The sequence below is a fragment of the Solea senegalensis genome, linkage group LG2 (genome assembly GCF_019176455.1).
Source record: "Solea senegalensis isolate Sse05_10M linkage group LG2, IFAPA_SoseM_1, whole genome shotgun sequence".
Taxonomy (NCBI): Eukaryota; Metazoa; Chordata; class Actinopteri; order Pleuronectiformes; family Soleidae; genus Solea; species Solea senegalensis.
In genome coordinates, this window is record NC_058022.1 from 30,834,772 (window position 1) to 30,856,858 (window position 22,087).

The following is a 22,087-nucleotide window of genomic DNA, read 5'->3' on the forward strand; positions in this document are numbered from 1 at the left end:
AAGGTTAGTCAGATTATGATTAATATAAGGTTAGCTTTAGTTGTATGAGTGTGTGTGTGTGTGTGTGGTAGACAGACAGACAGATAGTGTAGATAAAAAAGGCTTGCACATTACAGCCTGTCACATCAGTTTTTTAACCAATGGCTCCCCCTGCTGGTCACTGTCACAGATTTGAAGCCATTTCATGCATCCTCTCTTCTCTCTCTCATTCCTTCTTACCTGCGGGTGAAGATCTTGAGTCCAGTGAAAGACTTGGAGCAGCCACTCAGCATCTCCTTCTCCTCCTCCACACAGAGCGGGGGGTACGGCGGAAGGAGGGTGAAGGAGGAGCGGCGAGAGGTATTAGAGGAGGAGGAGTCCGAGCTGTACTCTCCATCAACTTCTTGTACAATTGAAAACACTTCTTCGTCGTCTTCACTCGCCACTCCAGCCTCCTGTCCCAGGTCCATATCCATGACAGACAATGTGTTCAGTTGCAGAGGTCACATGACCTGTCATATTCTGGCAGGATAAGCATTCTGAGCAACAAAGATCTACAAAAAAGAGTCTATTTCCTTAGATTCCCAGAAGAATTCTTGCTGTTTGGAGGTATCCAATGTATACGAGTCTATAAAAATGTGTTTAGCTTCCTCAAACAAGACACTCTGACCACAGGTGCTTCACTGCAGTCTATTCATTTGATTGCTGTGACCTCCGACCTGTACCACTGAGGCTAAAATGTGTACACTGCGCTCCAAAATCTAAAACCAAAGGCAGAGACTTTACTTAAACTGCTAAGGAAAGCACTGAAAACCTGACTTGTGTTGAAACAAAGTCGCACTTAAAAAAGTTAACACACACGGTAAAACTAAGAGACGAACAATGAGCGCTTTTACTACACTTTTATGACATCAAACATGGCTGCCCTACACAGGAACGAGGCAATAATCCAAAGGTCTTTTTACAAGACGCACAAGGTGTGTGTTTGTGTGTGTGTGTGTGTGTGTGTAGTGAGGGATTAGTGTGGAGTCCTGAGGGAGAGATAATCCCCCCACATTCCTCTCCACGTCTCCGCTCCGTACGAGCGCTGTCAGACACAGCACTATTACTATCAGTCCACACTCTTCCTGTGACTGTCACTCACTCTTCTCCCTCTTCTTTGTTTCCTCTTGCCTTCCTGCCCCGCTTCGCTTCTCGCACTTCCTCTTCGTTCTTGGCTAAGTTCAGCTTGTTAGTGTCCTCCTCTTCTTCTTCTTCTTCTTCAGTTTCTCACAACAGTCACCTCCACGTGAGGCAGACCCGGACACACACACACACACACTCACACACACAGTCTGGACTTCAGCTGCACTGCTTGCCCGGCTAAAACCAGGAAGTGCAAACTGACAACAATGAGGGCCTCACTCTTAGCTGCTCTACCACATGCCTGACTGGAAATCTCTCACTTACTTCTTCTGACTAACTCCTCACATATACTTGACATTAGATTATATCCAGTAAAAATCTGATACCGGGCCACAGAAATGACATAAAACATACATTTAGGGTACATATGTAAGTGTTTTCTTATAAAATAGTTTGATTTCTGTCTGAGGTTTTGGGCTCTTAGATAACTTGACGGCAACTTTCTCGTGCCAAGATTGCAAAATTGCAAATTTTTTTGTAATAATATTACAAAGGAACACAAACTTTAGTCTAATTATGAAATCATTTTCGTATTAAATAAATCTTAATACAAAAACAGAAAGCTGACGCATATCTCACTAAGTATATCTTCTTTACACTTGAAGGAGGTGGAAAAGGTTAATGCGAATGACTGCAATGGAAACAGAGTCAGTAAATAAAGGATTATGTTTAGAAATCACATGACTGTAACAACAACACTCAGGCTTCTATATTTTGCTGCACTGGGAAAATTGGGGAAGCAGCAGACGAGAGGAGGGATGTGTGAACTGATGGAGAAACACAACATTCCTTGACATTTAGTGCTATTACTGTAAATACTTTAATTGTATCATTATGTTGTGCCTTCTTATCCTGTGATGCACCACCTACAGCTTATCTTGGTGAACTAACTCCCATTACTCATTTCACAGCAGTGGCTAGTGATAGTGAACCTCCCTATCTTGAGTGATATAAAAGTAAATAATTATAAAATAACAAATTAATTAAAATTATAAGTCATTAAAACGAATTAAAATTTACAGTTATGAATTACAGTTTTATTTAGTCTGAAGTCAATTATATTATATACTATAATTTGATTATATAATGAACATAATCATTAGTTATAAGCCATAATTTGAACACTTGAACACACACACACACACACACACACACGCAGGCCCTTCTCTATGTGCAACCACATGAGGGTGCTGTGTAACAGAACTTGCAGCTCTTCCATTTCCTGTAGGATTCAGTATCCGCCTATTTAGGAGTATGTATTTTTATTTACGGAGAAAAAAGGAGCCATTTGGGAAAAAATGACTTAACTATTGCTTAAACTGTTGATTATTTTCTCGATTAAGCATTAAGAATGTGTTGTTTGGGACATACAATGACAGAAGACTGTAATAAATATAATGCCCAACATTTAAACTGATGACATTTTGAAACAAAATGAACATAAGTGTCACAGAGGAGCAAAGGAAGCAGAATGCATAAATGGGTTAGAGATGAGTAAATTTGGATACTGTTCTAAGTGTTTTCCCAATTTTACATGAAGGTGAAGCATTCTCATCACATTTCATCATGGATGGAGGCATTAAAAAAAGTTATAATATTACGACTGGATTCTCCAAAGCTCAAATATTTTCTTCAATATGAGCCTACTACTCCATTATACTACTACTCCTTCATATTTACTCCAGTGATATTTGTTTTCTGATAACTTGTGAGGCAGAATGTTGCATATAGGGCCTTCAACTGTATCTTACTGACAAAAAAAAGAAGATGTGTTTTCAATATCATATCATGGGTGTCCAGACTACTGCCCACTGGCTAATCATCACCCTCGGTGAAATGTTGTAGGGCCCGCAGCTTCGGTTTTGCCTTGAAATAATTTTTTTTTTCTTTTTTTCACTCCTGCGCATCTTAGATTTGGTTACATTTCCATTTAAAAATGATAATTTTGACAATGCAAATTACATTTTTATAAAACAGTGCATTTGTATGTAAATGTTACTGTTAAAAAGAAGGAAAAAAAGGCCCCCAGTAACCTTTGGACACCCCTGTATTATATAGTATGTATTTTTGGTGTGTAGGCGCAGAAATCAAAGTAAAACAACATTTGAAAAATGGCTATTATTGCTGTTATAGTCCAATGTGTTTATGGTTCCGATCCACCTTGATACACAGAGTGCATCTTAGTGCTTTTATGTCTTTTGCACGCACGCACACACACGCAGACACCTGTCTCTTCCTCTGGTTATCACTGTCCCCTCTCATCTGCCGCCCACTCTGGATTTCCATGACAAACAAAATATCACTCGACAGCACGACACACAGTTTAGAGAGAGAGGTCCTTCAACACCCCCCAACTGACCTGATTTTCTCTGTGCCTCTGCGACTGATTAAAAATTGTCACATTAATCCTAAACCTGACCTCACAGCAAACAATGTTCCTAATGAGATGGAGAACACAGCACAGCAAAGCACTAAGCCCTTTTCTCTCATTAATAACACTGGAGAGACAAACATGTGATACAAGACATGAGCAGGGTGATGCTGTGGTGATCACAGCTAAAGATGCAACCGTGTCTAAAAATATCACTAGACTTTGTTTTATTGATCAAACTGCCAAAGTAGACTTGATTTTATCCAAATATATGGTTTAATGTTTCACTTTACAAATGTAATTACAGTACTATAGGAATCATACATTACATTATTGTCATTTATTATGTATTATTAATATGCATTATTATGTCATTTAGCAGACGCTTTTATCCAAAGCGACTTACAAGGGAATTGAGTTACAACCTGCCAAGGGTGGAGTTGAACCAGTGACCATGATGTCTCTGCACACAGGGGTACCGGTCTAAACCACTGAGCCAATCCACCCCCATTGAGTCATAGAGTTGCTACTATTATTATACAAATTATTTTCATTATTGGTTGGTTGTTTCCTCAACTCATATTTTTGTAGTGTAATAGATTAATAAATTATAACTCAACTCAACTCAATAATATATTGACATTGAAAATGAGCAGAAAATTCTCTTACATGTCAAAATCAATTAAATTACCTTAATGTTTCACAAAACAAGGGGTGTATGTGTGTATGTATGAACAGAATTAAATCATATTTATTATTGCTAGTATTAATATTATTATTATTATCAGTATCAGTATCAGTAGTAGTAGTAGTAGCAGAGCAGTTGTGGCAGTAGAAGGGGCAATTGTAGTGTAAGTAGTGGTAGTGGTAGCAGTAGTAGTTGTAGTAGTAGTAGTAGTAGTAGTAGTATTAGTGGCAGCAGCGGCAGTGGAAGTAGTGTCAGTAGCAGTGGAAATAGTTGTAGTAGCAGACCGAGGTCAGCAGACCGTAGGTTCCGGGAGTGACTCTGACCTTTTGTGTCACCTACAACCACACTTTAAAAGCCTGCACTGTCTCTTTAAGCTTGCCTCGTCTGTTTTGGGGTACCATTAAGGAAACAACTTAGGCCTTCTTTAGACTGCAACTCAAATCAGATCACAATTAAGTAAATCCAGAGGGATGGAAGTTAATTGGAGGCACGTTAAAGGATCAACGCGGTGGAAGACAATAGTTGGATAGCGTGGAGTACAACAATATTGCATCTTCCAACATCAGCCTCACATCATAATTAAGTTGGAAACTTTCTAATCTTAATCTGTCACAACAGTCCAACTGGATGGATTCTAGGGAGAGACAGAGTAAAGACAAGATGGCAGCAGTAATGCAATATTCTGGACACCAACTGCTGTGAAACACCACCACTATAAATAACCAGCTGTAACTAACTAACAGCCCAGTAGAATGAGCAGGGAAGCAGATTAGCTCGCACAATGCAATGGTCACGGGCAGTTCAGCAGTGTGCTGCTCCTGTGGTGTCAGTGTTTACAAGGTTTTCCACTGTCGCCCACTCAAACCAGGTCATCAGTTCACTGTGTGCAGCACAGTGGAGTTGTGTTGTTACTTTCACACTGGTAGAGGAACACAACTGCTGTATTGTATTGTACCAAAAATACATTTTTAAGACAAAAGATTAGAAAATTAATGAAATAACAGCATATAGCAAAATACGTTGGAGTAAAAGAGGCTAAAATATAAATTACAGGAGATATAGATAAAGACATTTTCAATTAAAAGCCAGATAAAAAGTCTTGGGTCTGCTTTGAAAATGTTAAGGATTAATGCTACTGACAGAGAAAAGGAGACAACAAAGGAAGCACCATGACACCGACACAAGCTCAGCATGTTGGACACAGATCTGACCATCAAGACGGTTTAAGTGCAAACGAGGTTTTTGTTATGAATTCTCTGTCGGCTCAGATGCAGAGACACCAAGGTCATCACTGAAACCAAATGTCCTCTGTGTTTTTTCAGCTTCAGTCCCAGCACATCAACAACTCAAGGAAAAATGAATATTCAGAAATGTTTTTGTCCAAAACAACATTTTCTTAAGTGGCTAAAATATGTTTATGCTTGCTGGCAGCTATGTTTTATCTGAGAGATGGCATGTGTTTCTCGGGCTTGTTCTGTGCATTGGGGGTGAACACATCGCAGTTGGCGCTGACTATGCAACCACAACTCAAAAAAACCTGAACTGTCACTGTAAGTGCAGGATTAAAAGGTATTCAAATGAAAACAGGAGCTCAGGAGATTATATGAATGCATTAAATAAAGGAGGAGAGTAAAAAATTAAACATAAATACCCAACAATCTAGCTTGGATGGACCCACTAACTGAAAGTAATTTTACTTTTACATAAGTATGTGCTGATTCATTACTGAGTAAAAACAAAAAAGCAATGCAAAATGAAACCATTTGCTTCTTCTTTGGATAATTTAGGGAAAGAAATATAATTAAATTTATACATTTACAGTTGACTGTTCTTTTTGCACGACACAGAAAAGAGTGTCCAACTGCTGTCAAAAGATTAATTCACTTTTTGTGTGGGTACATTACAAATAAGCTATGGTTTTAGACCAGTAACTTTACTTGTACTTTATTAAAAGTCCATCAAAGTATTAAGATAAGAGATAAGTAGCCTTTTATTAGTCCCACAACTTATTAATGTATAGTGTTAAAGTCCAAAACAGGTCAAATTGTTGTCTTTTTTGGGTTAATTTATGTTTCATCATCGAGAATAAACAAGACAGGAAACTCTGAGTTTGAACATCCTAGAAAACTGTACATTCACACTGAAAACTACTGAGTCTATAAAGAGTTGGGACATTTCTGGGTTGTTGGGCTAAAACTCCTGCTATTTTGGCTTTTTGTCTTTGCCATCTGTGGACGCTCCACCATCTGCCGTGCTAGTGTGCTACATTATGCAACTTTTTATTTTTGGCTTGAGGCAAGAGAAGTCCATTGTTCTTCACCCACTCCCACGACTTCTGCCGGTCAAGTCAACGTATCAATATGTGTCGATCATGATCATCGCGTTGGGAGCATCAGTGTGTTTGTTGCCCGAGGCGGATGCAGAACCACCACAGACAGTATGGGAAACGCAGATAATGGAGACAGTTAAAGACTTTTTTTTAGTTGCTGCCAGACGTTTAATAGCATTAAAAGAGAAATAACATCCTCCACAAAGATTATGTCTCTCCTTAATTTATACACCCCATCCACTACTGTCAGCTCTCAGGTCAAAGCTACGGCGCCCAAACACTGGAAGTTGTGTTTTTTTTTGTAACTGCAATATTTACACAACAGTTTTTGGTCACATTTTGTTGCATTAGTTATGTATATGAGGTCATATTTCCTGTATTTGTATGCTCTCTATAGCTGTGCACGAACGCAGACCAACAAAATAAAGGTCTGTTTCCATTAATGCTAAAAATGTAAGGTAAATGAGTTTGAAGCAGATTTTTACAGTCATCACAGCACTATTATAAACCATGGGATTTTTTAACAGGATAATTATGACATGAAGTATTCATGCCGCCCCATGCCTACTCAGTGTCATCATGAAAATTAAAGATAATTACAACTTCCATCTCCGCTGTCAACCCTGAACCTTCTGGAGTCTTCTAGCTGCAGCAAAAGATGTAAACTTAACACAAGCCACAGCATTTCCTGACAACTGATGATGATTCCAGTTTCCCTGAAGTACAGTGTGTGGGTGCTGCTGATATCTCTTTCAAATCCTGCATGCTCATCGTGAAGTTCAGGATGTTCACACACACAGGTTTGCGCAGCAATCCTTTTAAGGACACTGCATTGAATTCCATTCATTTGGACAGCCTAAAACTGACCTAGAATTCAGAGGACCGGGTTTTGGTCTCCATGAAGACTACTGGTCCTGACAAGGTCCTTAAGAGGTAACAAATACAAAAACAGAGAGAGAGAGAGAGAGAGAGAGAGAGAGAGGGAAAGAGTACCAGTGCCACAGATACAGCTGATCTTTACATAACAGCATAGTGAGTCAGGGAAATTGACAAATTTGACAGCTGGCACCACCCCCCAACAACTGACACGCACAATAATCCTGTCTGGATTACAGATTATATTGAGATTTTTCCTTCTGTTGTTTGTGACATAAGAAGCCGTGTGATGCCCAGCTTCACCGCGTCTCTGTCTGACCTCAAACATCCAGCCTTTCAAGGAAAGATTCACCTGAAATCTGACACAAGTGGAAGCAGCTGAGAGACGGGACCAATCATTTACTTATTTAGTTCAACATCTCACATGCCTAATACTGAATCGCACCTCCTACCTATAATGAAAACCAAAGAATACATTTTCTTTCAGAAGTTTGTAACATATTCAAAGCTCCCTCTCCCTGCACCAAAGTCCAAAACAAAGAGAAAATCAGCGGCACACAGGAGTTTTTGATCAAATGTTGCCTCCCTCAGTAAATTCAAATGTGTTGTTTTGTGACTGGTGTTTGGAATCCTATGTTCAGATTTACCTTGGTGACAAAACCTACTAAATGAGGCAGCAGTAGACCAGCAGCTTCTGTTTTCCTGCAAGCTAAAAATGTTGATTTTCTCCATGGACTTTGGTGCAGGACAGTGAGCAGGTTTACAAACATCAAAATCAGTGCGACAATACCGTCTAGCTTCGTATTACGTTACTTTCTGAATAATTCAGTCTGCGTAGCTCTGTTTGTCTGAGACAAGAGCAACAATTAATCAATTAGTAATCAACTACAAAATGAATCTTTGATGATCAAATAATCAGTGTTTCTTCAGCTTGTTAGATGTAAACATGTTCTGCTGTGTTGACAGGAAAGCGGATATTTGTTTTTGTGGGTAAAGCAAGTCATTTGAGGACATTATAATTAGAGGTTTGGGAAACAATCTTGTCACATTTTTAAATGAACTGAGAAATAATCATTGTCACTGTTCTTACAGAAACCAGCAAGGTACAGTGTGTCCAGCTTTAATTTAGCAGGTTTGAGAGGAGCAGGGACGAGGACAGCTGTTGAAAGAGAGGCCCGTTTATGAGAAGTGACCACAACTAGATTAGCGATTCACACACCCATGGTGACCAAGGCAACGGACAGCCCAATATTTCATTCATAGAGATGGCAACAGCAACAGCTACAGCATTAATATTTAAAAAAACAAAAAAAAAGAGAGGACTGCAATGTGAAAAGAAGTCTTTCTGACTGGAAACTGAAGTACAAGTACAAGTGTATGTATAGTACTTAACTCATTAGGACAAAGGAGCTGCTGGTTTAATGAAATGAAAACACTGAAACATTGAAATCACATTTGAACAGATTAAAAACTCCTGTTTGTCATGATGTAAAATTGCTGATTTTCTGTATGGACTTTAGTGTAGGAAGTAAGTGGTTCACAATGCAGGGGCTTTTAGTTTTTCAATATTTGAAAGTAGCATAAATTTGAACTTTAGAGGGATACTGGCTGCGCTATTACCAAGCATCAGAAAAGGCTGTCTAACATGAGATAAAGTGGCAAGATATTTTTGACTTAAGATGGTGTAGGTGGTGTATTTTATGAGCTGAGCTTTTAGTTAAAGGGTAAAAATCTGTTGGTTTATTGTGTCTTCTCTAGCAGCCATTTACTTTAAGCTTGAAATTCAATCGGTTGCATTGAACTGCATCGCATATAGTGTGCACGTCACTCTGTCTGTGACCAGCACACTAATACTACTCACAACGGACAGTGAGTCAGCCACAATAAAAAAAACATGGCTAGAACTGTACAATCCATTATTTTTCCTATCAAACTATTTAAATCAGGAAAATTCAAAACTGTTGTGTAACTTGTAAATAAATTAAAATCCAATCTGAGGCGGAATAATAACATCATGAAACAAAAAACACTTACATGTTGCTGCTTTAAGTCGCAAACAAAAGGCAATATCTGTAGTTTAAGGAGAATGACCTATTTATTATCTATACACTGTATGTAGCACGCGGTATCATAAAAGTAACTTTTATCAGCGATATCGGAACCACCATCATTTAACATGAGCTCAATTATCAATAATTTTGTTTATATCAATCATATCAAAACAGAATAAAATTGACCAAGACCATGAACATAAAAAAACCAAACAATCTGAGTTGAGGTTCACACATTCTCACTGCACATTTTGTATAAATAGCAGTATCTGTGTAGGTTGTGCTCATGTATGGTTTTACACGCATGCATTTGTTCTGCTCCAGTCCAAGGACTCATCCAACACAGGGAGACTGATAAAGGTAACCAGGCAGCTTTGATCATGTGACCTACATATCTGGAGTCACATGGTAACATGTGGTTGTATGTGAGGTGGGTGGTTAGAAACATTGATCGGTGGAGAGACTTGTGAACACCTACCGAAAATCTGTCAACCTCAGTTGATTTTTGTTGCATCAGTCACACATCTGTTGTTTACATACAAGCACAGACATACATGCGTAAATGCAATAAGTGATGCTGCTTGGGTTAGTTCTTTAAAATAGGGTGCTCGAGGTAGGATGCAAGAGTTGGGAGTTTGCACTGCAATGAGAGGTAGTTAGGTTGCTATAGTTAGGGTGCAAGGATGAGGATGCTAGAGTTGGGATGCAATAGATAGGGCTCTAGCACTAGGGCACAAGAGGTATGTTAGGATGCCATAAATAGAATCATGGTATTAGAATTAGGAAATAAGGGTTGATAGAATGCAAGAATTAAAGTGCTATAATTAACTAGTGTTTGGATGCAATTGTTAGGGCTCTAGCATTAAGATCAAGAGTTAGAACACTAACATTATATATAACTAGAACCCTGGAGTTATAGGTGCTAGAGTTAGGGTGCAAGAATTAAGGTGCTACAGTTGGGATGCAACAATTAGGGTTCTAGGTTGCAAGATTAAGGTTGCTAGAGTTAGGATGAAATATTTTGGGTGCTATAGCGAGGATGTAAGAAACTGTAACTTAAAGTAAGTGTTAACATTGTTTTTGGTTCATAGCTGATAGTCAAGTCATGGCATATGTCAACCAAACAGAAAGTAAATGTGGGTCACTGTCACTGTCTCCAAAGGTCTTTGTTTGTGCCTGTCTAGACTAAAACATGGCATGGCATTTTCAAACTGAAATGGAGCCAGTTTTTATGAATTTGAGCAGCCTATTAGCATTAAAACGATCTCTCTAGTAGCAAAATTGGTTGTTGTTGCTAAAATAACGATAAAGCAGCAGCATGCATCGCACACAGTAATCCTCAAGCATCACATCACAGTGCTCAATAAGAACGTTAGAGTCAGGATGATGGATTTGCAATAGTTTTTGCGTTGACAAGAGGATAGACTTTGGTGTACATTAAACAAAGGTTTAATGCCTGGTCATGAAGTAAAAGTCATCTTCACAGTTTCACTTTGAATGAGATTTTAAATATGCATGCCAGCTCGTGTATGTGATACATATCACACACAAGTGTAGGTGGATACCATCACGGAATGCAAGTCAATCAAGCCAGGAGCTGGCTGCTGGAGTGGAACATTCAGGTCAAACTGGTTGACAGCAACAGTGGGCCACATTCCACCTTGTAACTGTACAGTTTCTTTTCCTACCTGTAAGACACCTGCTTTCTGAGGGTCAGCTGGAGAAACTCCTCCTCCATCTGGGACAAGGACAGCTTCTTCTCTTTCTCCACCTTTGCCGCGTCCACCACCGTGGTCTCTCCTGGCACCTACGATAAAACCCAAGCAAGGTCAACGCACTAAAACATTTCAGGAAACAAGGTGATATTTTCCAAAAATAAGACAGCATTCACAGCATTTCACAAAACACATGTCACAACACACGTTTAGCAAAACAGCATTTCACAGAATACTTCCACATTTCACAAAACGTTGACCACCAGAGAAACCGCATAGTGCAGCTTTAATACCACTTATATGAGCTTTAACACAGTATAAGTGCACTAATGGAGGACAGGACACAAACTCTGAAGACGACGTCCTATATATATAAAAATACAGTACTTTGTTTACACACGTAAAATATGACAACACAGCCTCACCTGGCTGCTGGTTGGTTCCCGCTGCCTCGGGTGCCTGGGACTCTCGTCCGCGGCGAACACGTCCTCCTCCTCGGACACGTCCTCCAGTCCAGGCCGCTCCAGCAGCGGAGCAGCGGAGTCTCTCATCATCCCTGCGGTTCTCTCACCGTCACCCGGTGTCCTGGTTTGGGCTGATTGTTGACACTCTGAGCTGCTTCCTGGATTTTTTTTCCCCCCCTTTTCTTTTTTCTTTTTCTTTTTTTTTTTTTACAAGTCCCTACTTGGTGCGTACGTGTGAAAAAAACGAGGCACAGCTCAGTCCCGCGTCCTCCGTGGATTTTAGCTGTGGACCGGCTCCGCTGCGAGGACAGCGGGTCACTGTGGGGGGAAGTCAACACAGTGGATGGAGTGAATAATGACGTCCACGCGAGCTCCACGCAGCGACGAAAATTCGCAGTGACAGGTGTCTGAAGCGAGAAGTCAGCTGTGGACACTTTCTCTGTGTGTGTGTGTGTGTGTTAATACAACTACTCAAAACGAATAAAATGACAGGATCCTGCAACAGCTTCGGTCTGATTGGACAGCAAGGTGAACCCGCCCCTCATCTGTTGACAGCGCAAACGACTTGCTAATAATATCAATTATTATCATTATTATTATTAGAGAATGATGGTGCGTAACAGCGCTGCTAATGAGTTTTTTGTTTGTTTTACATTTTATCATTCCATATATATTTTAGTTGCCAACCACCAGGGCCGGCCCAAATCTTTATGGGGCCCTGATCTGAATTTGATTTGGCCCCCCACCACCACCTAGGACAGGGGTCTGCAACCTTTAGTATGAATAGAGACATTTTTTGTTTTCTCTCCACCTGAATAAATTGTATATTTTTATATACGGATTGTTGCATTTGTGAAATTTAAGTATCTATAAAAAAGAAAACTGTTGACATTGCAATGCTGTTTATACCCACATTTTTGGGTACACAGAATTTAGATCTTGTCCTTCCATTGTCTGTGGAAAATTCATGAAATTAAAAGTAACCCACTTTGGAATAAATAAGAATTTGTATTTTATGTAGTTCATACTTTGAGAAAACCTGCCCGGCATAAACTGTATGTGGATCCAAAGATGGACAGGACGCCAAATATTTCAAGAGTTTGGTGAGGTTTTCAATTTCACATTTGATGAAGACATTGGCTGTGATGCAGAAAATGTTTAAAAAAAAACTCGAAAAATTAAGGTGAAGAGGAAAAGAAGAGGAAAATAAACTGCAGAGGGGCTGAAGAGCCACAGATTGCAGACCCCTGACCTAGGAGCAGCCTGTGATTGACTGTTATTGATAATGTAACACTATAGATTGCATTAATTATATTATAGCTGTGTTATTTATTCCAAACCAGTGGGGGTTTTAAACATTAGAGGGTAGAAAAATCACAAAAAAATGCCTAGATTTAATTTGCACATTCATGTTCAAAGTGAAGCATTAAGTGTGGTGATACTGAACTTGAATGGAGAAATTTAGTGCATAAGTAAACTAGGAACAATGCGCACTAAATGTGCAATTTTCAACCACTGCTATTGTGTAAAAAATAGCAAAGCAGCTGCTTAGTTCACATATGCCTTGAGCCAGCTGTGCTAACCTCCACCATAAGCTCCCGATTTCACTTATTCCGGCTTTTCCTGTTATATTCCCCCATTGAAAAGGAATGGTAGAGATAGAATCGCGGGGCTTTTCTAAAAAACTTGGGGGTTGACTTTTTTAGTGGAACAAAGCACACAATGGATGATACAGATGCCTTGCAATGAAAGGCATCTAAAAATAACTTTAACAATGATGACGACGACAACAAGAGAAAGCAAGGTCACTCATTTTTCTAAAGCGGTGATACACTCCCGTGTTGGATGGAAGGTTATTAGGATAACACACGTTTTGTTTGTATTTTTCTGGATTTCATGTCTGCAAAAATCTGTCCTTTATTTTTTGAGTTATGTCCAAAGATAGACAACCGTGACTGATGATATAATATCCTTGACCTTGACAGTTCTCAGGCCTCAGTTCTACTTTTTGCACCCTCTTGCAACAACCATTATTAGCTGAAACACTTATGAACCATGATGGCAATAAGATATTTTGAAGATCAAGTACTTATTTATTTATTTTTTACAGGTACCCACAGCAGATACAACTTATATAATGACTCCCGTTTCTCAAAGTCGATGAACTGGGGCAATTAATTCAAGCAGTCACAATCAGCCCCCTGTAGAGAGTAAAGTGGGGTTTAGAGTTTCACCTCACTCTTGCTGCTTGATTATGAAGGACGGGCTGCTCAGTATGAGTCACTCTTTTATTCATGGACTCACATAAAAGAGAACACCCAGTGGACTCCAGTACATTCTGCTCCCTGCATCGTCACCCACTCGTCCTCCTCGCCCCCTTGTTTTGAGGAAACTTTCCAGCAAATTTTTTAACAAGACGATTTGGCAATAAATTGGAATTTATATGGACTCAAAAATTAACTAGTGCCGGTTTTTTTTTGAAGTACGGTTGTATAAAATGAATGCATGCTTATGTCTACAGCATCTTAAGAACGCTGTTAGAGAAACTTGAGTTTGCTCTCCACACCAAAGTCCATACAGAAAACGTGTGATTTTTACATCCCTACACACACTAGGTTTTGATCCACTGCTCCTTCCATCAGTGAGTTCAAATGTTTTATTCTGCTTCTTCAGCGTTTGAAAACTTTATATGGATTTCTTTAAGTGACACAATCTTAACAAATAAGGCAACAGTAGACCATGCGGCTCCTGTGTCCCTGTGAGTTAAAAGTATTGATTTTCTCTATGGAATTTGGTGCTTAGTGGTGAAGTGAGCAGTTCACTGCCAGTGAAGTAAATTTGTGTGGAAAGCAGGATGGTGATTTACTCCTGTTCTGCCTGACCAAAAGCTTTAATTGGCAATGACATAAACCTACTCATCCAGGCTATTTATTTGTACACAAGAGGATACCACACAGTTATAATGATGGCTGACCTTTGGACCTCATCGAAAATGTGTGCTAAATGTCAGTGCTACGTTTTTTAACTGTGCACTGTGTGCGAGCCGTGCTGCCTCACAGTTGTGCAGCCTGTTCAGGATCTGCAGGGAGAGCACCAGGAAGCCTCCCACTGCCTCCTCCGAGCTGCTGAGCTTGTTATCGCGCACTAAATATATCACACGGAACATGAGTAACAGAGAGACTATACCTGCTTTCATAATGTATGTAGAGATGGAGGATTTATCCATTTACCCTCAGCCTTTACAGCAGCAGGGGATGTTTACAGTTTACTGTTGATGTCATTTTTTTTGTTTTCTATAAACGTGTCTCAGTGACAAAATATTTACCACTGCAAGCTGAGAAGTGGTTAAAGTGATAGTTCAGGCTAAAATCTGTTGCTCCTTCCCAACTGGCAAAAGGAACTTTAAAGGGACAGTTCAGACTAGCAACAATCACTGATAGCATGAAAGAAAAGGCAGAGTTTAAGGCACTTCCCAGTGGATCTCCTGATAAAATCCATCCACCCACAAATCAAAGTTTGTAAACCATGTACTCTCTCCTCCAAAGTCCATAGAGAAAATCACCATTTCACATCCCAGCACATAGGAGTTGTTGATCCACCACTGCCTCCATCAGTAAGTTCAAATGTGTTATTGTGGAATCCTTTGTTCAGATTTAATTTAACCATATGTGGCAGCCATAGGCCAGCAGCTAACATGTCGCTGTGAGCTAAAAACAGCAATTTTCTTTATTGACTTTGGTACTACCTGAAGCTGCTGTGTGACCCATGGACACCGCTTTTGTCCCCACATGACTGGTTATTCATTTAAAAAGTGAACAGCTACATTTGCATAGAAGGCTTCAACTTGCAAAATGCTTAGGTTGGTTTTTCCATGGCTGCAAAAAATGACGACCTCCTTCAAACAAGGCCCGAGACATATCACAATTATGGGTGAGGAAATCCAGGAGTCCATTTCCACTGCACAAGGCCTATTTGTGTCGGTGGAGACCACTGCTAATGTTATTACTGTGAATAATCACAGCAATGAACGTCCGTTACATAAGCCTGTATGTGTCCAGGAGGCGTTTGTCACTGATGCTGCCAGCAGGGAGTCCTTCAGCAGTGAGACACCTTCTTTTGTGAATAAAATGTGCAGTATGTTATAGTCACAAATGAAGAAATATCACAGCTGAACATATAGAGCTGTCTGAAGTGAAATCAGTGGCTTCTGAAGCTTCACGTGGCTCTGAGAGATAATGAGAGTGCAGTGTGGAAGTGATATGATATCCGTACAGCAGGGGGCAGCAAAATTCCAAGTTCAACCCCAGATATCCAAGGTTGTCATGCACAGTTAAAGGAAACATTATGTCTACTGATTTATTTCAGCAAGCCTACAATCACACGTCCATGCAATGATAGCAAACACAGCCAGTAAGACTTAGCAGGGGGCAAACCATTGCATAGAGATTATTCAGAATTTGAATTTTATGAATAAAAAATAAATAACATGATTCCTTTTGTCATTTTCTGAAAAACCTATTCTAGTGGGCAAGAGAATAATATAGTGACAAAAAGCCTTTAATCTTGGATGATAATTAATAATGTTGCACTGTGCAACCAGTTTAGAATTAAATAAAAGTTATTATTCCAGCTTTAATTCCTCATTCTTTTATCCTTTCAAATTTTTCAAACAGGGGAAAAGGCAGTAAATGAATAAAAGTGAGACTGTTCACTCTGCTGGTGCCAGGTTGTTGGCAAAAACAGCTTTTCAGAGCCACGGAAGGACTGAACACACAGCCTTTGTTCGTCCCATTGATAAAAACCCCAAACTGCTGATGTTGCTGTACGGCAGCCAGTGTAACTGCATCGATGTCTGGTCTGCGGCAACGAGCAACCATTTATACCAACACCTTCTACAAATTGGCCCCGAAACTGCCCCAGCCGCTGCTGCCCAGTATCTCTGTGCCTGTACGAGCACGATGCAGCTAAGCCCCTGTGCTAACTGACCAAAGCCCTGTGGGATTAGACTAATGCAGGCGGCGGGAAGCCACTGGTTGTGAAACAACAGGCATGGGAAGTAACCATCATCTTTAATTAACTATCACATAACTGTTTTCACACTGCCCTGAGGTTTTATATTTTTCTGTGTTTGTATAAGTGTATAACTGCTTTAAAAAGAAATAAAACAATTTAGCTACAATCTGCAGTCTCACCATTAGATGTCACTAGTGGCGTGTTTCCACCTAGTGGACCGGTTCGGTACAGGTTTTTGTTTTTTTTTGCGTTTCCATTAGGAATAGTACTAAAATAACCAGCCCCAACTGTTTGATTTTTCGTTACCCATCCCTTGGAGTACCAGAGCAATGGTACCCAATAGTACAGATGGAGCCAGACCCACGAGAGTCAGTCGACTGGGTGTCAGAAAAGCGGACCGGAGTTTCTTCAATGCCCGCAGTCTATTGTCATTCAAAGCTTGACGTCTAGTCGAGACATACAGCCACACACCGAGCAGAAAAAAGCTGCTGGATGTCCTACGTTATTGTCCATTGCGTTGTTGTCTGTTTTGTCGCGTTCAATGTTGTTACGTACTACAGGTTTAAGTCAAATATTAATAAAAACATTTCCTTCCCAAAACCCAGTCTTGTATAAAGCACCTAAAAGACATACTTGAGTAAAAGTATCTCACCAGAAATGACTTTGGTAGGATTTAGAATGTAAGTCCCTTTTTATAATATTACTTAGTCTTGAAGTGTATGACGTTTACTGTATCAAAAATAATTTTCTGATATAAAATATAGTTAAGTTTTAGAAGTAAAAGTATTAAAAAAGTACTAGTCTATATGTGCCCTTGAGCAAGACACCACATCATCAAGACTAGAAAATCCCTATATAAACACAGACCATTATCAACTCCTCTTCTTCTGATTATATGTGGTTGTCACAAATTATTAAGATAGTGAGAGGAAATGTAGTAAAGGTACAACTTGCTAGAAATACAAATAATTAAGTAAAGTACAGATACATGAATTTTGTACTTAATTCCAGTAACAAAGTGTTTGTACTTCATTACATTACCACACTGCCAAAACTTCCAGTCCAGCCCCACAGGAAGAACATCACAGCAGAATGATGTCATGATGTCACTGACAGACAGACTGCATTATCACTCAGGTGAAATCCCTCTGCATCTTTAGTTGGCTTCCCAGCCTCATTGTTTCTGTCATGCGTTCCTTCAGCGGGGTTTGTTTTGGCAGCTCTGGGTGTCTGGTGTGTGAGTGGCACTGGGTCACAGCAGGGTCTGGACCCAGTAGTGCCCCCCGGCTTCCACTATCCTCACCCCGGATTCTGCTGACGGGGCCCAACCCACCATGAGATAATGTCATTCCAGAGGGATCGTGGCTAAAGCCGCTCTTTCTGGCTCTCAGGTATATAAAGAGGAGGCAGCTGGAGAGCAGAGGACAAAGCAATTTGAGAACATTCTTCAATTCATTGCTTTTCAATCCTCAGTCTTCTCTCTCTCTCTCTGACTCACCTCACCTCCCTTCCCTTCACCTGCTGGACTCTGAGCCGAGCAGGTCAAAGTGCCTCCTGTCACTATGGACGTTGCCATCCAGCACCCGTGGTTCAGACGCGCCCTGGGCTCCGTCTACCCAACCCGACTCTTTGACCAGTTTTTTGGAGAGGGGCTGTTTGACTACGACCTCTTCCCCTACGCCACCTCCACTATCAGCCCCTACTACAGAAACTCAGTCTTCCGCAACTTACTGGATTCTGCAAACTCCGGCATCTCTGAGGTAACAACGTCTTCAAGCTAAAGTATTAAGTTATCTTCATATACCTTGCTGACTTTAGAACCTGTCCTGTTCTTTGTGCTGTTTCTTATTACATTTCTTTGTATTTATTCTGTTCTACATGAACATAACTGTCCAAGAAGGGGAAACTTTAAGTTAGGAGTCTTTGGATGACGATGATGATGATGCAGTGTTTGTGTGTGTGTTCCTCAGGTGAGGTCTGACAGGGAGAAGTTCACAATCCACCTGGATGTGAAGCACTTCTCCCCTGACGAGCTCAGTGTGAAGGTCACTGATGACTATGTGGAGATCCAGGGAAAGCATGGAGAAAGACAGGTAGTGCTCTTCTTCCCTTTAATAAACACCTTTTTTTTTTTTTAAGGGTAGAAGGGACAGTGTGTGGGCAGCTCCATCAAAAAGTAATGTTACCTTGATTATGTCCTGGAAAATACAACACAACTGCTCAAAGATAACAATGTTTAACAGAATATAATCAAAGAGGAGGATCAACATTCCACAACTTAGCCTGTGATATCAGTGATCAGTGTTTTAGCAAATGATTGATTTGATGTTTTTTTTTATATATATATATATTCTCACATTCAGCTGGAAGAATGAGACCTCCTAATTGTATAACTTTAAAAGCTTGTAAAGGGGAGAAATGGCAGAATAAATGCTGGGTAAGTCCCAGTGCTGACTACTGAAACTAGTGCCAGTCCATAAACATTGCAGAATAGCTGTATTCCTACGCTGTTATGGACCAACTTTTCTGCTGTATCTGGAGAACACACCTGGTGTTCAGAAGGCCTTGTTTTGCTGAGGCTGCTGTGGAAACAAGGACTTTACCGGATGTATGAAAACCAAACTATTAATGTGATTACACTCATAGGATGTATATACAATTCCTGTCAATAGGCCTTCCTAAAAGTTACACTGCAGCTTTAAAATAAACACAGACTTTCCTTCTTGGAGTGAGCTGTTCCTTAAAGAAAAAAACAAACTTCTATGTTGCCACTGTTGCCTCCATCACTGCATTAAGCCTGCTGTTTTCCAGGACGACCACGGTTACATCTCCCGCGAGTTTCACCGCCGCTACCGCCTGCCCTACAGCGTTGACCAATCAGCCATCACCTGCTCCCTGGCCGCCGACGGTCTGCTGACCCTGAGTGGTCCAAAGGTTTCCGGCGGGAGTGAAACTGGCCGCAGCGAGCGCAGCATCCCCGTCACCCGTGACGACAAGACCAACACAGCACCATCCTCTTAAAGGCCAGGTGCTGACCAGGGTTGCTGGAGAAGCCCACGCCTCCCACAACAACCCGCGTTGATTGGGACGGATGATTCTTCTTCTACGTTTCACTCATCCGAGTCCCCCTTGCTTCACTTTCCCCCTTTTTATAGATTCCTCTTAGCACTGTATCATTAGCATTGTTGTTTTAATTTAACAAACATCTCTTCACGGGGGGTAGTTAAAGGTCCAGTGTTTGAAAATTAGCGTCATCTAATGGTCAGACTGCAGTTAATGGCCAACGGAGGACGATTTCATTCAGCGACACGTTTCCCTCATAGAACTACGGTGGCCTTCACAGGTTTGAGAGGGCGGCCTCGATAAAGCAAGAGCATTGTCAAAAGTACATATTAAAGGCAATGAAAAGCAATTATACGCAAACATATTTGGGTAGTGGGGGAGTACATTTGGCAATTAAATCTCCATAAATGTTACACACTGGGCTTTTAAGTGAATGGCGAGGACGAGCTTCATTCTGCTGATAGTCGTTGATCTGTCAAACATTTCTTGTCCCAGATTTGGCAGCAGTGAAGCTCGCCGAGCTTGTGCTGATTCTCTGAACCCTCTTTTTTTTCTCTCTCTCTCGTCTTCATCATATCCTGTACTGTATTCTAGGCCTTTGTTCAATGGAGACCATACCTGCTCATTACTGAGAAGTCCATGCTAAAGAAACATACAATAAAGGTGTACAATTAACAAAAAGCAACCCCACGGTGTCTAAGGTTTGTTCCTTTTCTTATCCTAAAATGTAATAATAAAGATCGCGCAACATTATTAATGATATGTAGCCGCAAAAAGAGTTAATGTGTTCGATATTCACTTAGAACAATAGACCTGCTGATAAATACATCACATCACATACTTTGAGACTTCATCCTCCACCGTATGGAAAATAGTTTCTTACATTTGTGGCATTGATACCTTACCTACCCTACAATGCAGTATTAATACTTAATACTTATTAATACTTATAATAAAAAACACCTCTTGAAATACAAAAGTATAATTCCATTTGCTAAAGGCTATTTCTTGCATTACAGTAACTTAGTAGCTTTGTTTTTGTATTTTCCATTGTAATACATTGCGTATGCTGCTATACTGCATAGACACAATATCAAGAGAAATAATCGTCTTTTTATATTAAAACTCGTGAAAAGATCAGCAATAACTAAGCAAAACTAAACTGATTATTATATGCGACGGTAATTATGTGTAAACAGATAATATAGATGGGGTTTGTTGTAAAACATAATTGGTCTCCTCTCCACCATATTACACAAACACAGACGGTAATACCTGTGAGATCAAATTATAGCTTCTCACCCAAAAGTTAGGTAAGCTGACATAATGTTTAGTTACAGTTAGAGTTTACATGAGTGTCTCATTAGCACAAAAGAGCAGGTTCCTTTTTCTTTTTTTGTTTTGATGCCTGTGAGGCAACACCTCTAACCCGCCGAGGCGCCGAGCCAATCAGAGGTGTGAAAAAACATCAACTGGAATGATGCAACAGTGGGCAAAGGCAAAACAACAACTTTTTCCTCACTAAAATACTCACTAAAATACTTTTAGAGCAGTTTTCTTGGTTTTACACACAAAAGAAATCTAATTTAAATTCTGAAAATTAAATTTTTTTTACAAATTTTATTAGTACATTTATTAAACATGTACAACAGCGACCTTTCGAGTTTGAAAACAGTAAAGGCCCTGGTATACTTCCGCGCACATGCCACGCTCATCACATTTCGCTATGTTCCTGTAGCATCCCACTTCACCATCGGGTGACGGTACAAGTCTGGAGGCAGGGAATAGGACGCAAAAACGAGGGGTTTTTGTTCCCGTTTTTCATAAGGGTATTGTAGGGGTACCGCATTTCCGATCCATAAAGTCAGCCACTGCATTGGGTGAGTGGCAGTGGGTGGAGCAACAGACCAAAACACCAAACGAAAGCATAAATACAGTTTGCATTGTTGTCAGTGAAGCCGGTATTTTCATTTCGAATGTTTCCTAAATCTCTGTTGACACATCATGGTCATTTTTACAAAATAGCCCCTTCAAGAACCGTCCTTAAAGTGCCAACAAATGAAGGCAACTGGACTTCTGTTCCTGAGGACGTCTGGCCTCTCATCCAAAAGGTTTCTTCAGTTCTGATTTTAATGTATGTTTAAAAACCCTTGGAGGAACCTTGGGGTCATTAACATTACAATCATGTGAGTTGTTGAGGTGCCCTCATGACAGCATTGTAGGTGGCAGACAATTTGTGTCTTAAACCACCTCCTCTGCTCAAGGAAGGTCACTCAGGAAGGACATAGATGGCTTCCTTTACCCCTCTGTCAAACCATCTGTCCTAATATGAAAATTGGCATCCTCAAAAGAG

At 40.2% G+C, this 22,087-nt stretch overlaps 2 protein-coding genes across 3 annotated transcripts in view; one reads left to right on the forward strand and one right to left on the reverse strand.

The window, feature by feature from the left end:
- The window catches only part of LOC122765483 (diacylglycerol kinase zeta-like), an 80,733-nt gene extending 68,498 nt beyond the window's left edge, over positions 1-12,235 (reverse strand). The window contains exons 1-2 of one of the 2 annotated variants that reach the window (XM_044019745.1): positions 11,620-12,235; positions 11,168-11,286 (exon numbers count right to left, since the gene is read on the reverse strand). In XM_044019745.1, the coding sequence (XP_043875680.1) occupies positions 11,168-11,286; positions 11,620-11,748 (248 nt within the window). In that variant the 5' untranslated portion in view covers positions 11,749-12,235. Of the gene's footprint in view, positions 1-219; positions 1,357-11,167; positions 11,287-11,619 lie in introns of those variants that run through there. The other variant, XM_044019746.1, reaches the window with a different exon arrangement.
- Positions 12,236-18,085: 5,850 nt separating this feature from the next.
- On the forward strand, positions 18,086-20,419 carry cryaa (crystallin, alpha A). Its single transcript, XM_044048965.1, has 3 exons — positions 18,086-18,431; positions 18,642-18,764; positions 19,483-20,419. The coding sequence occupies exons 1-3, from the start codon at positions 18,234-18,236 to the stop codon at positions 19,690-19,692; spliced, it is 531 nt and encodes a 176-aa protein (XP_043904900.1). The 5' UTR covers positions 18,086-18,233; the 3' UTR covers positions 19,693-20,419.
- The last annotated feature ends 1,668 nt before the right edge of the window (positions 20,420-22,087 follow it).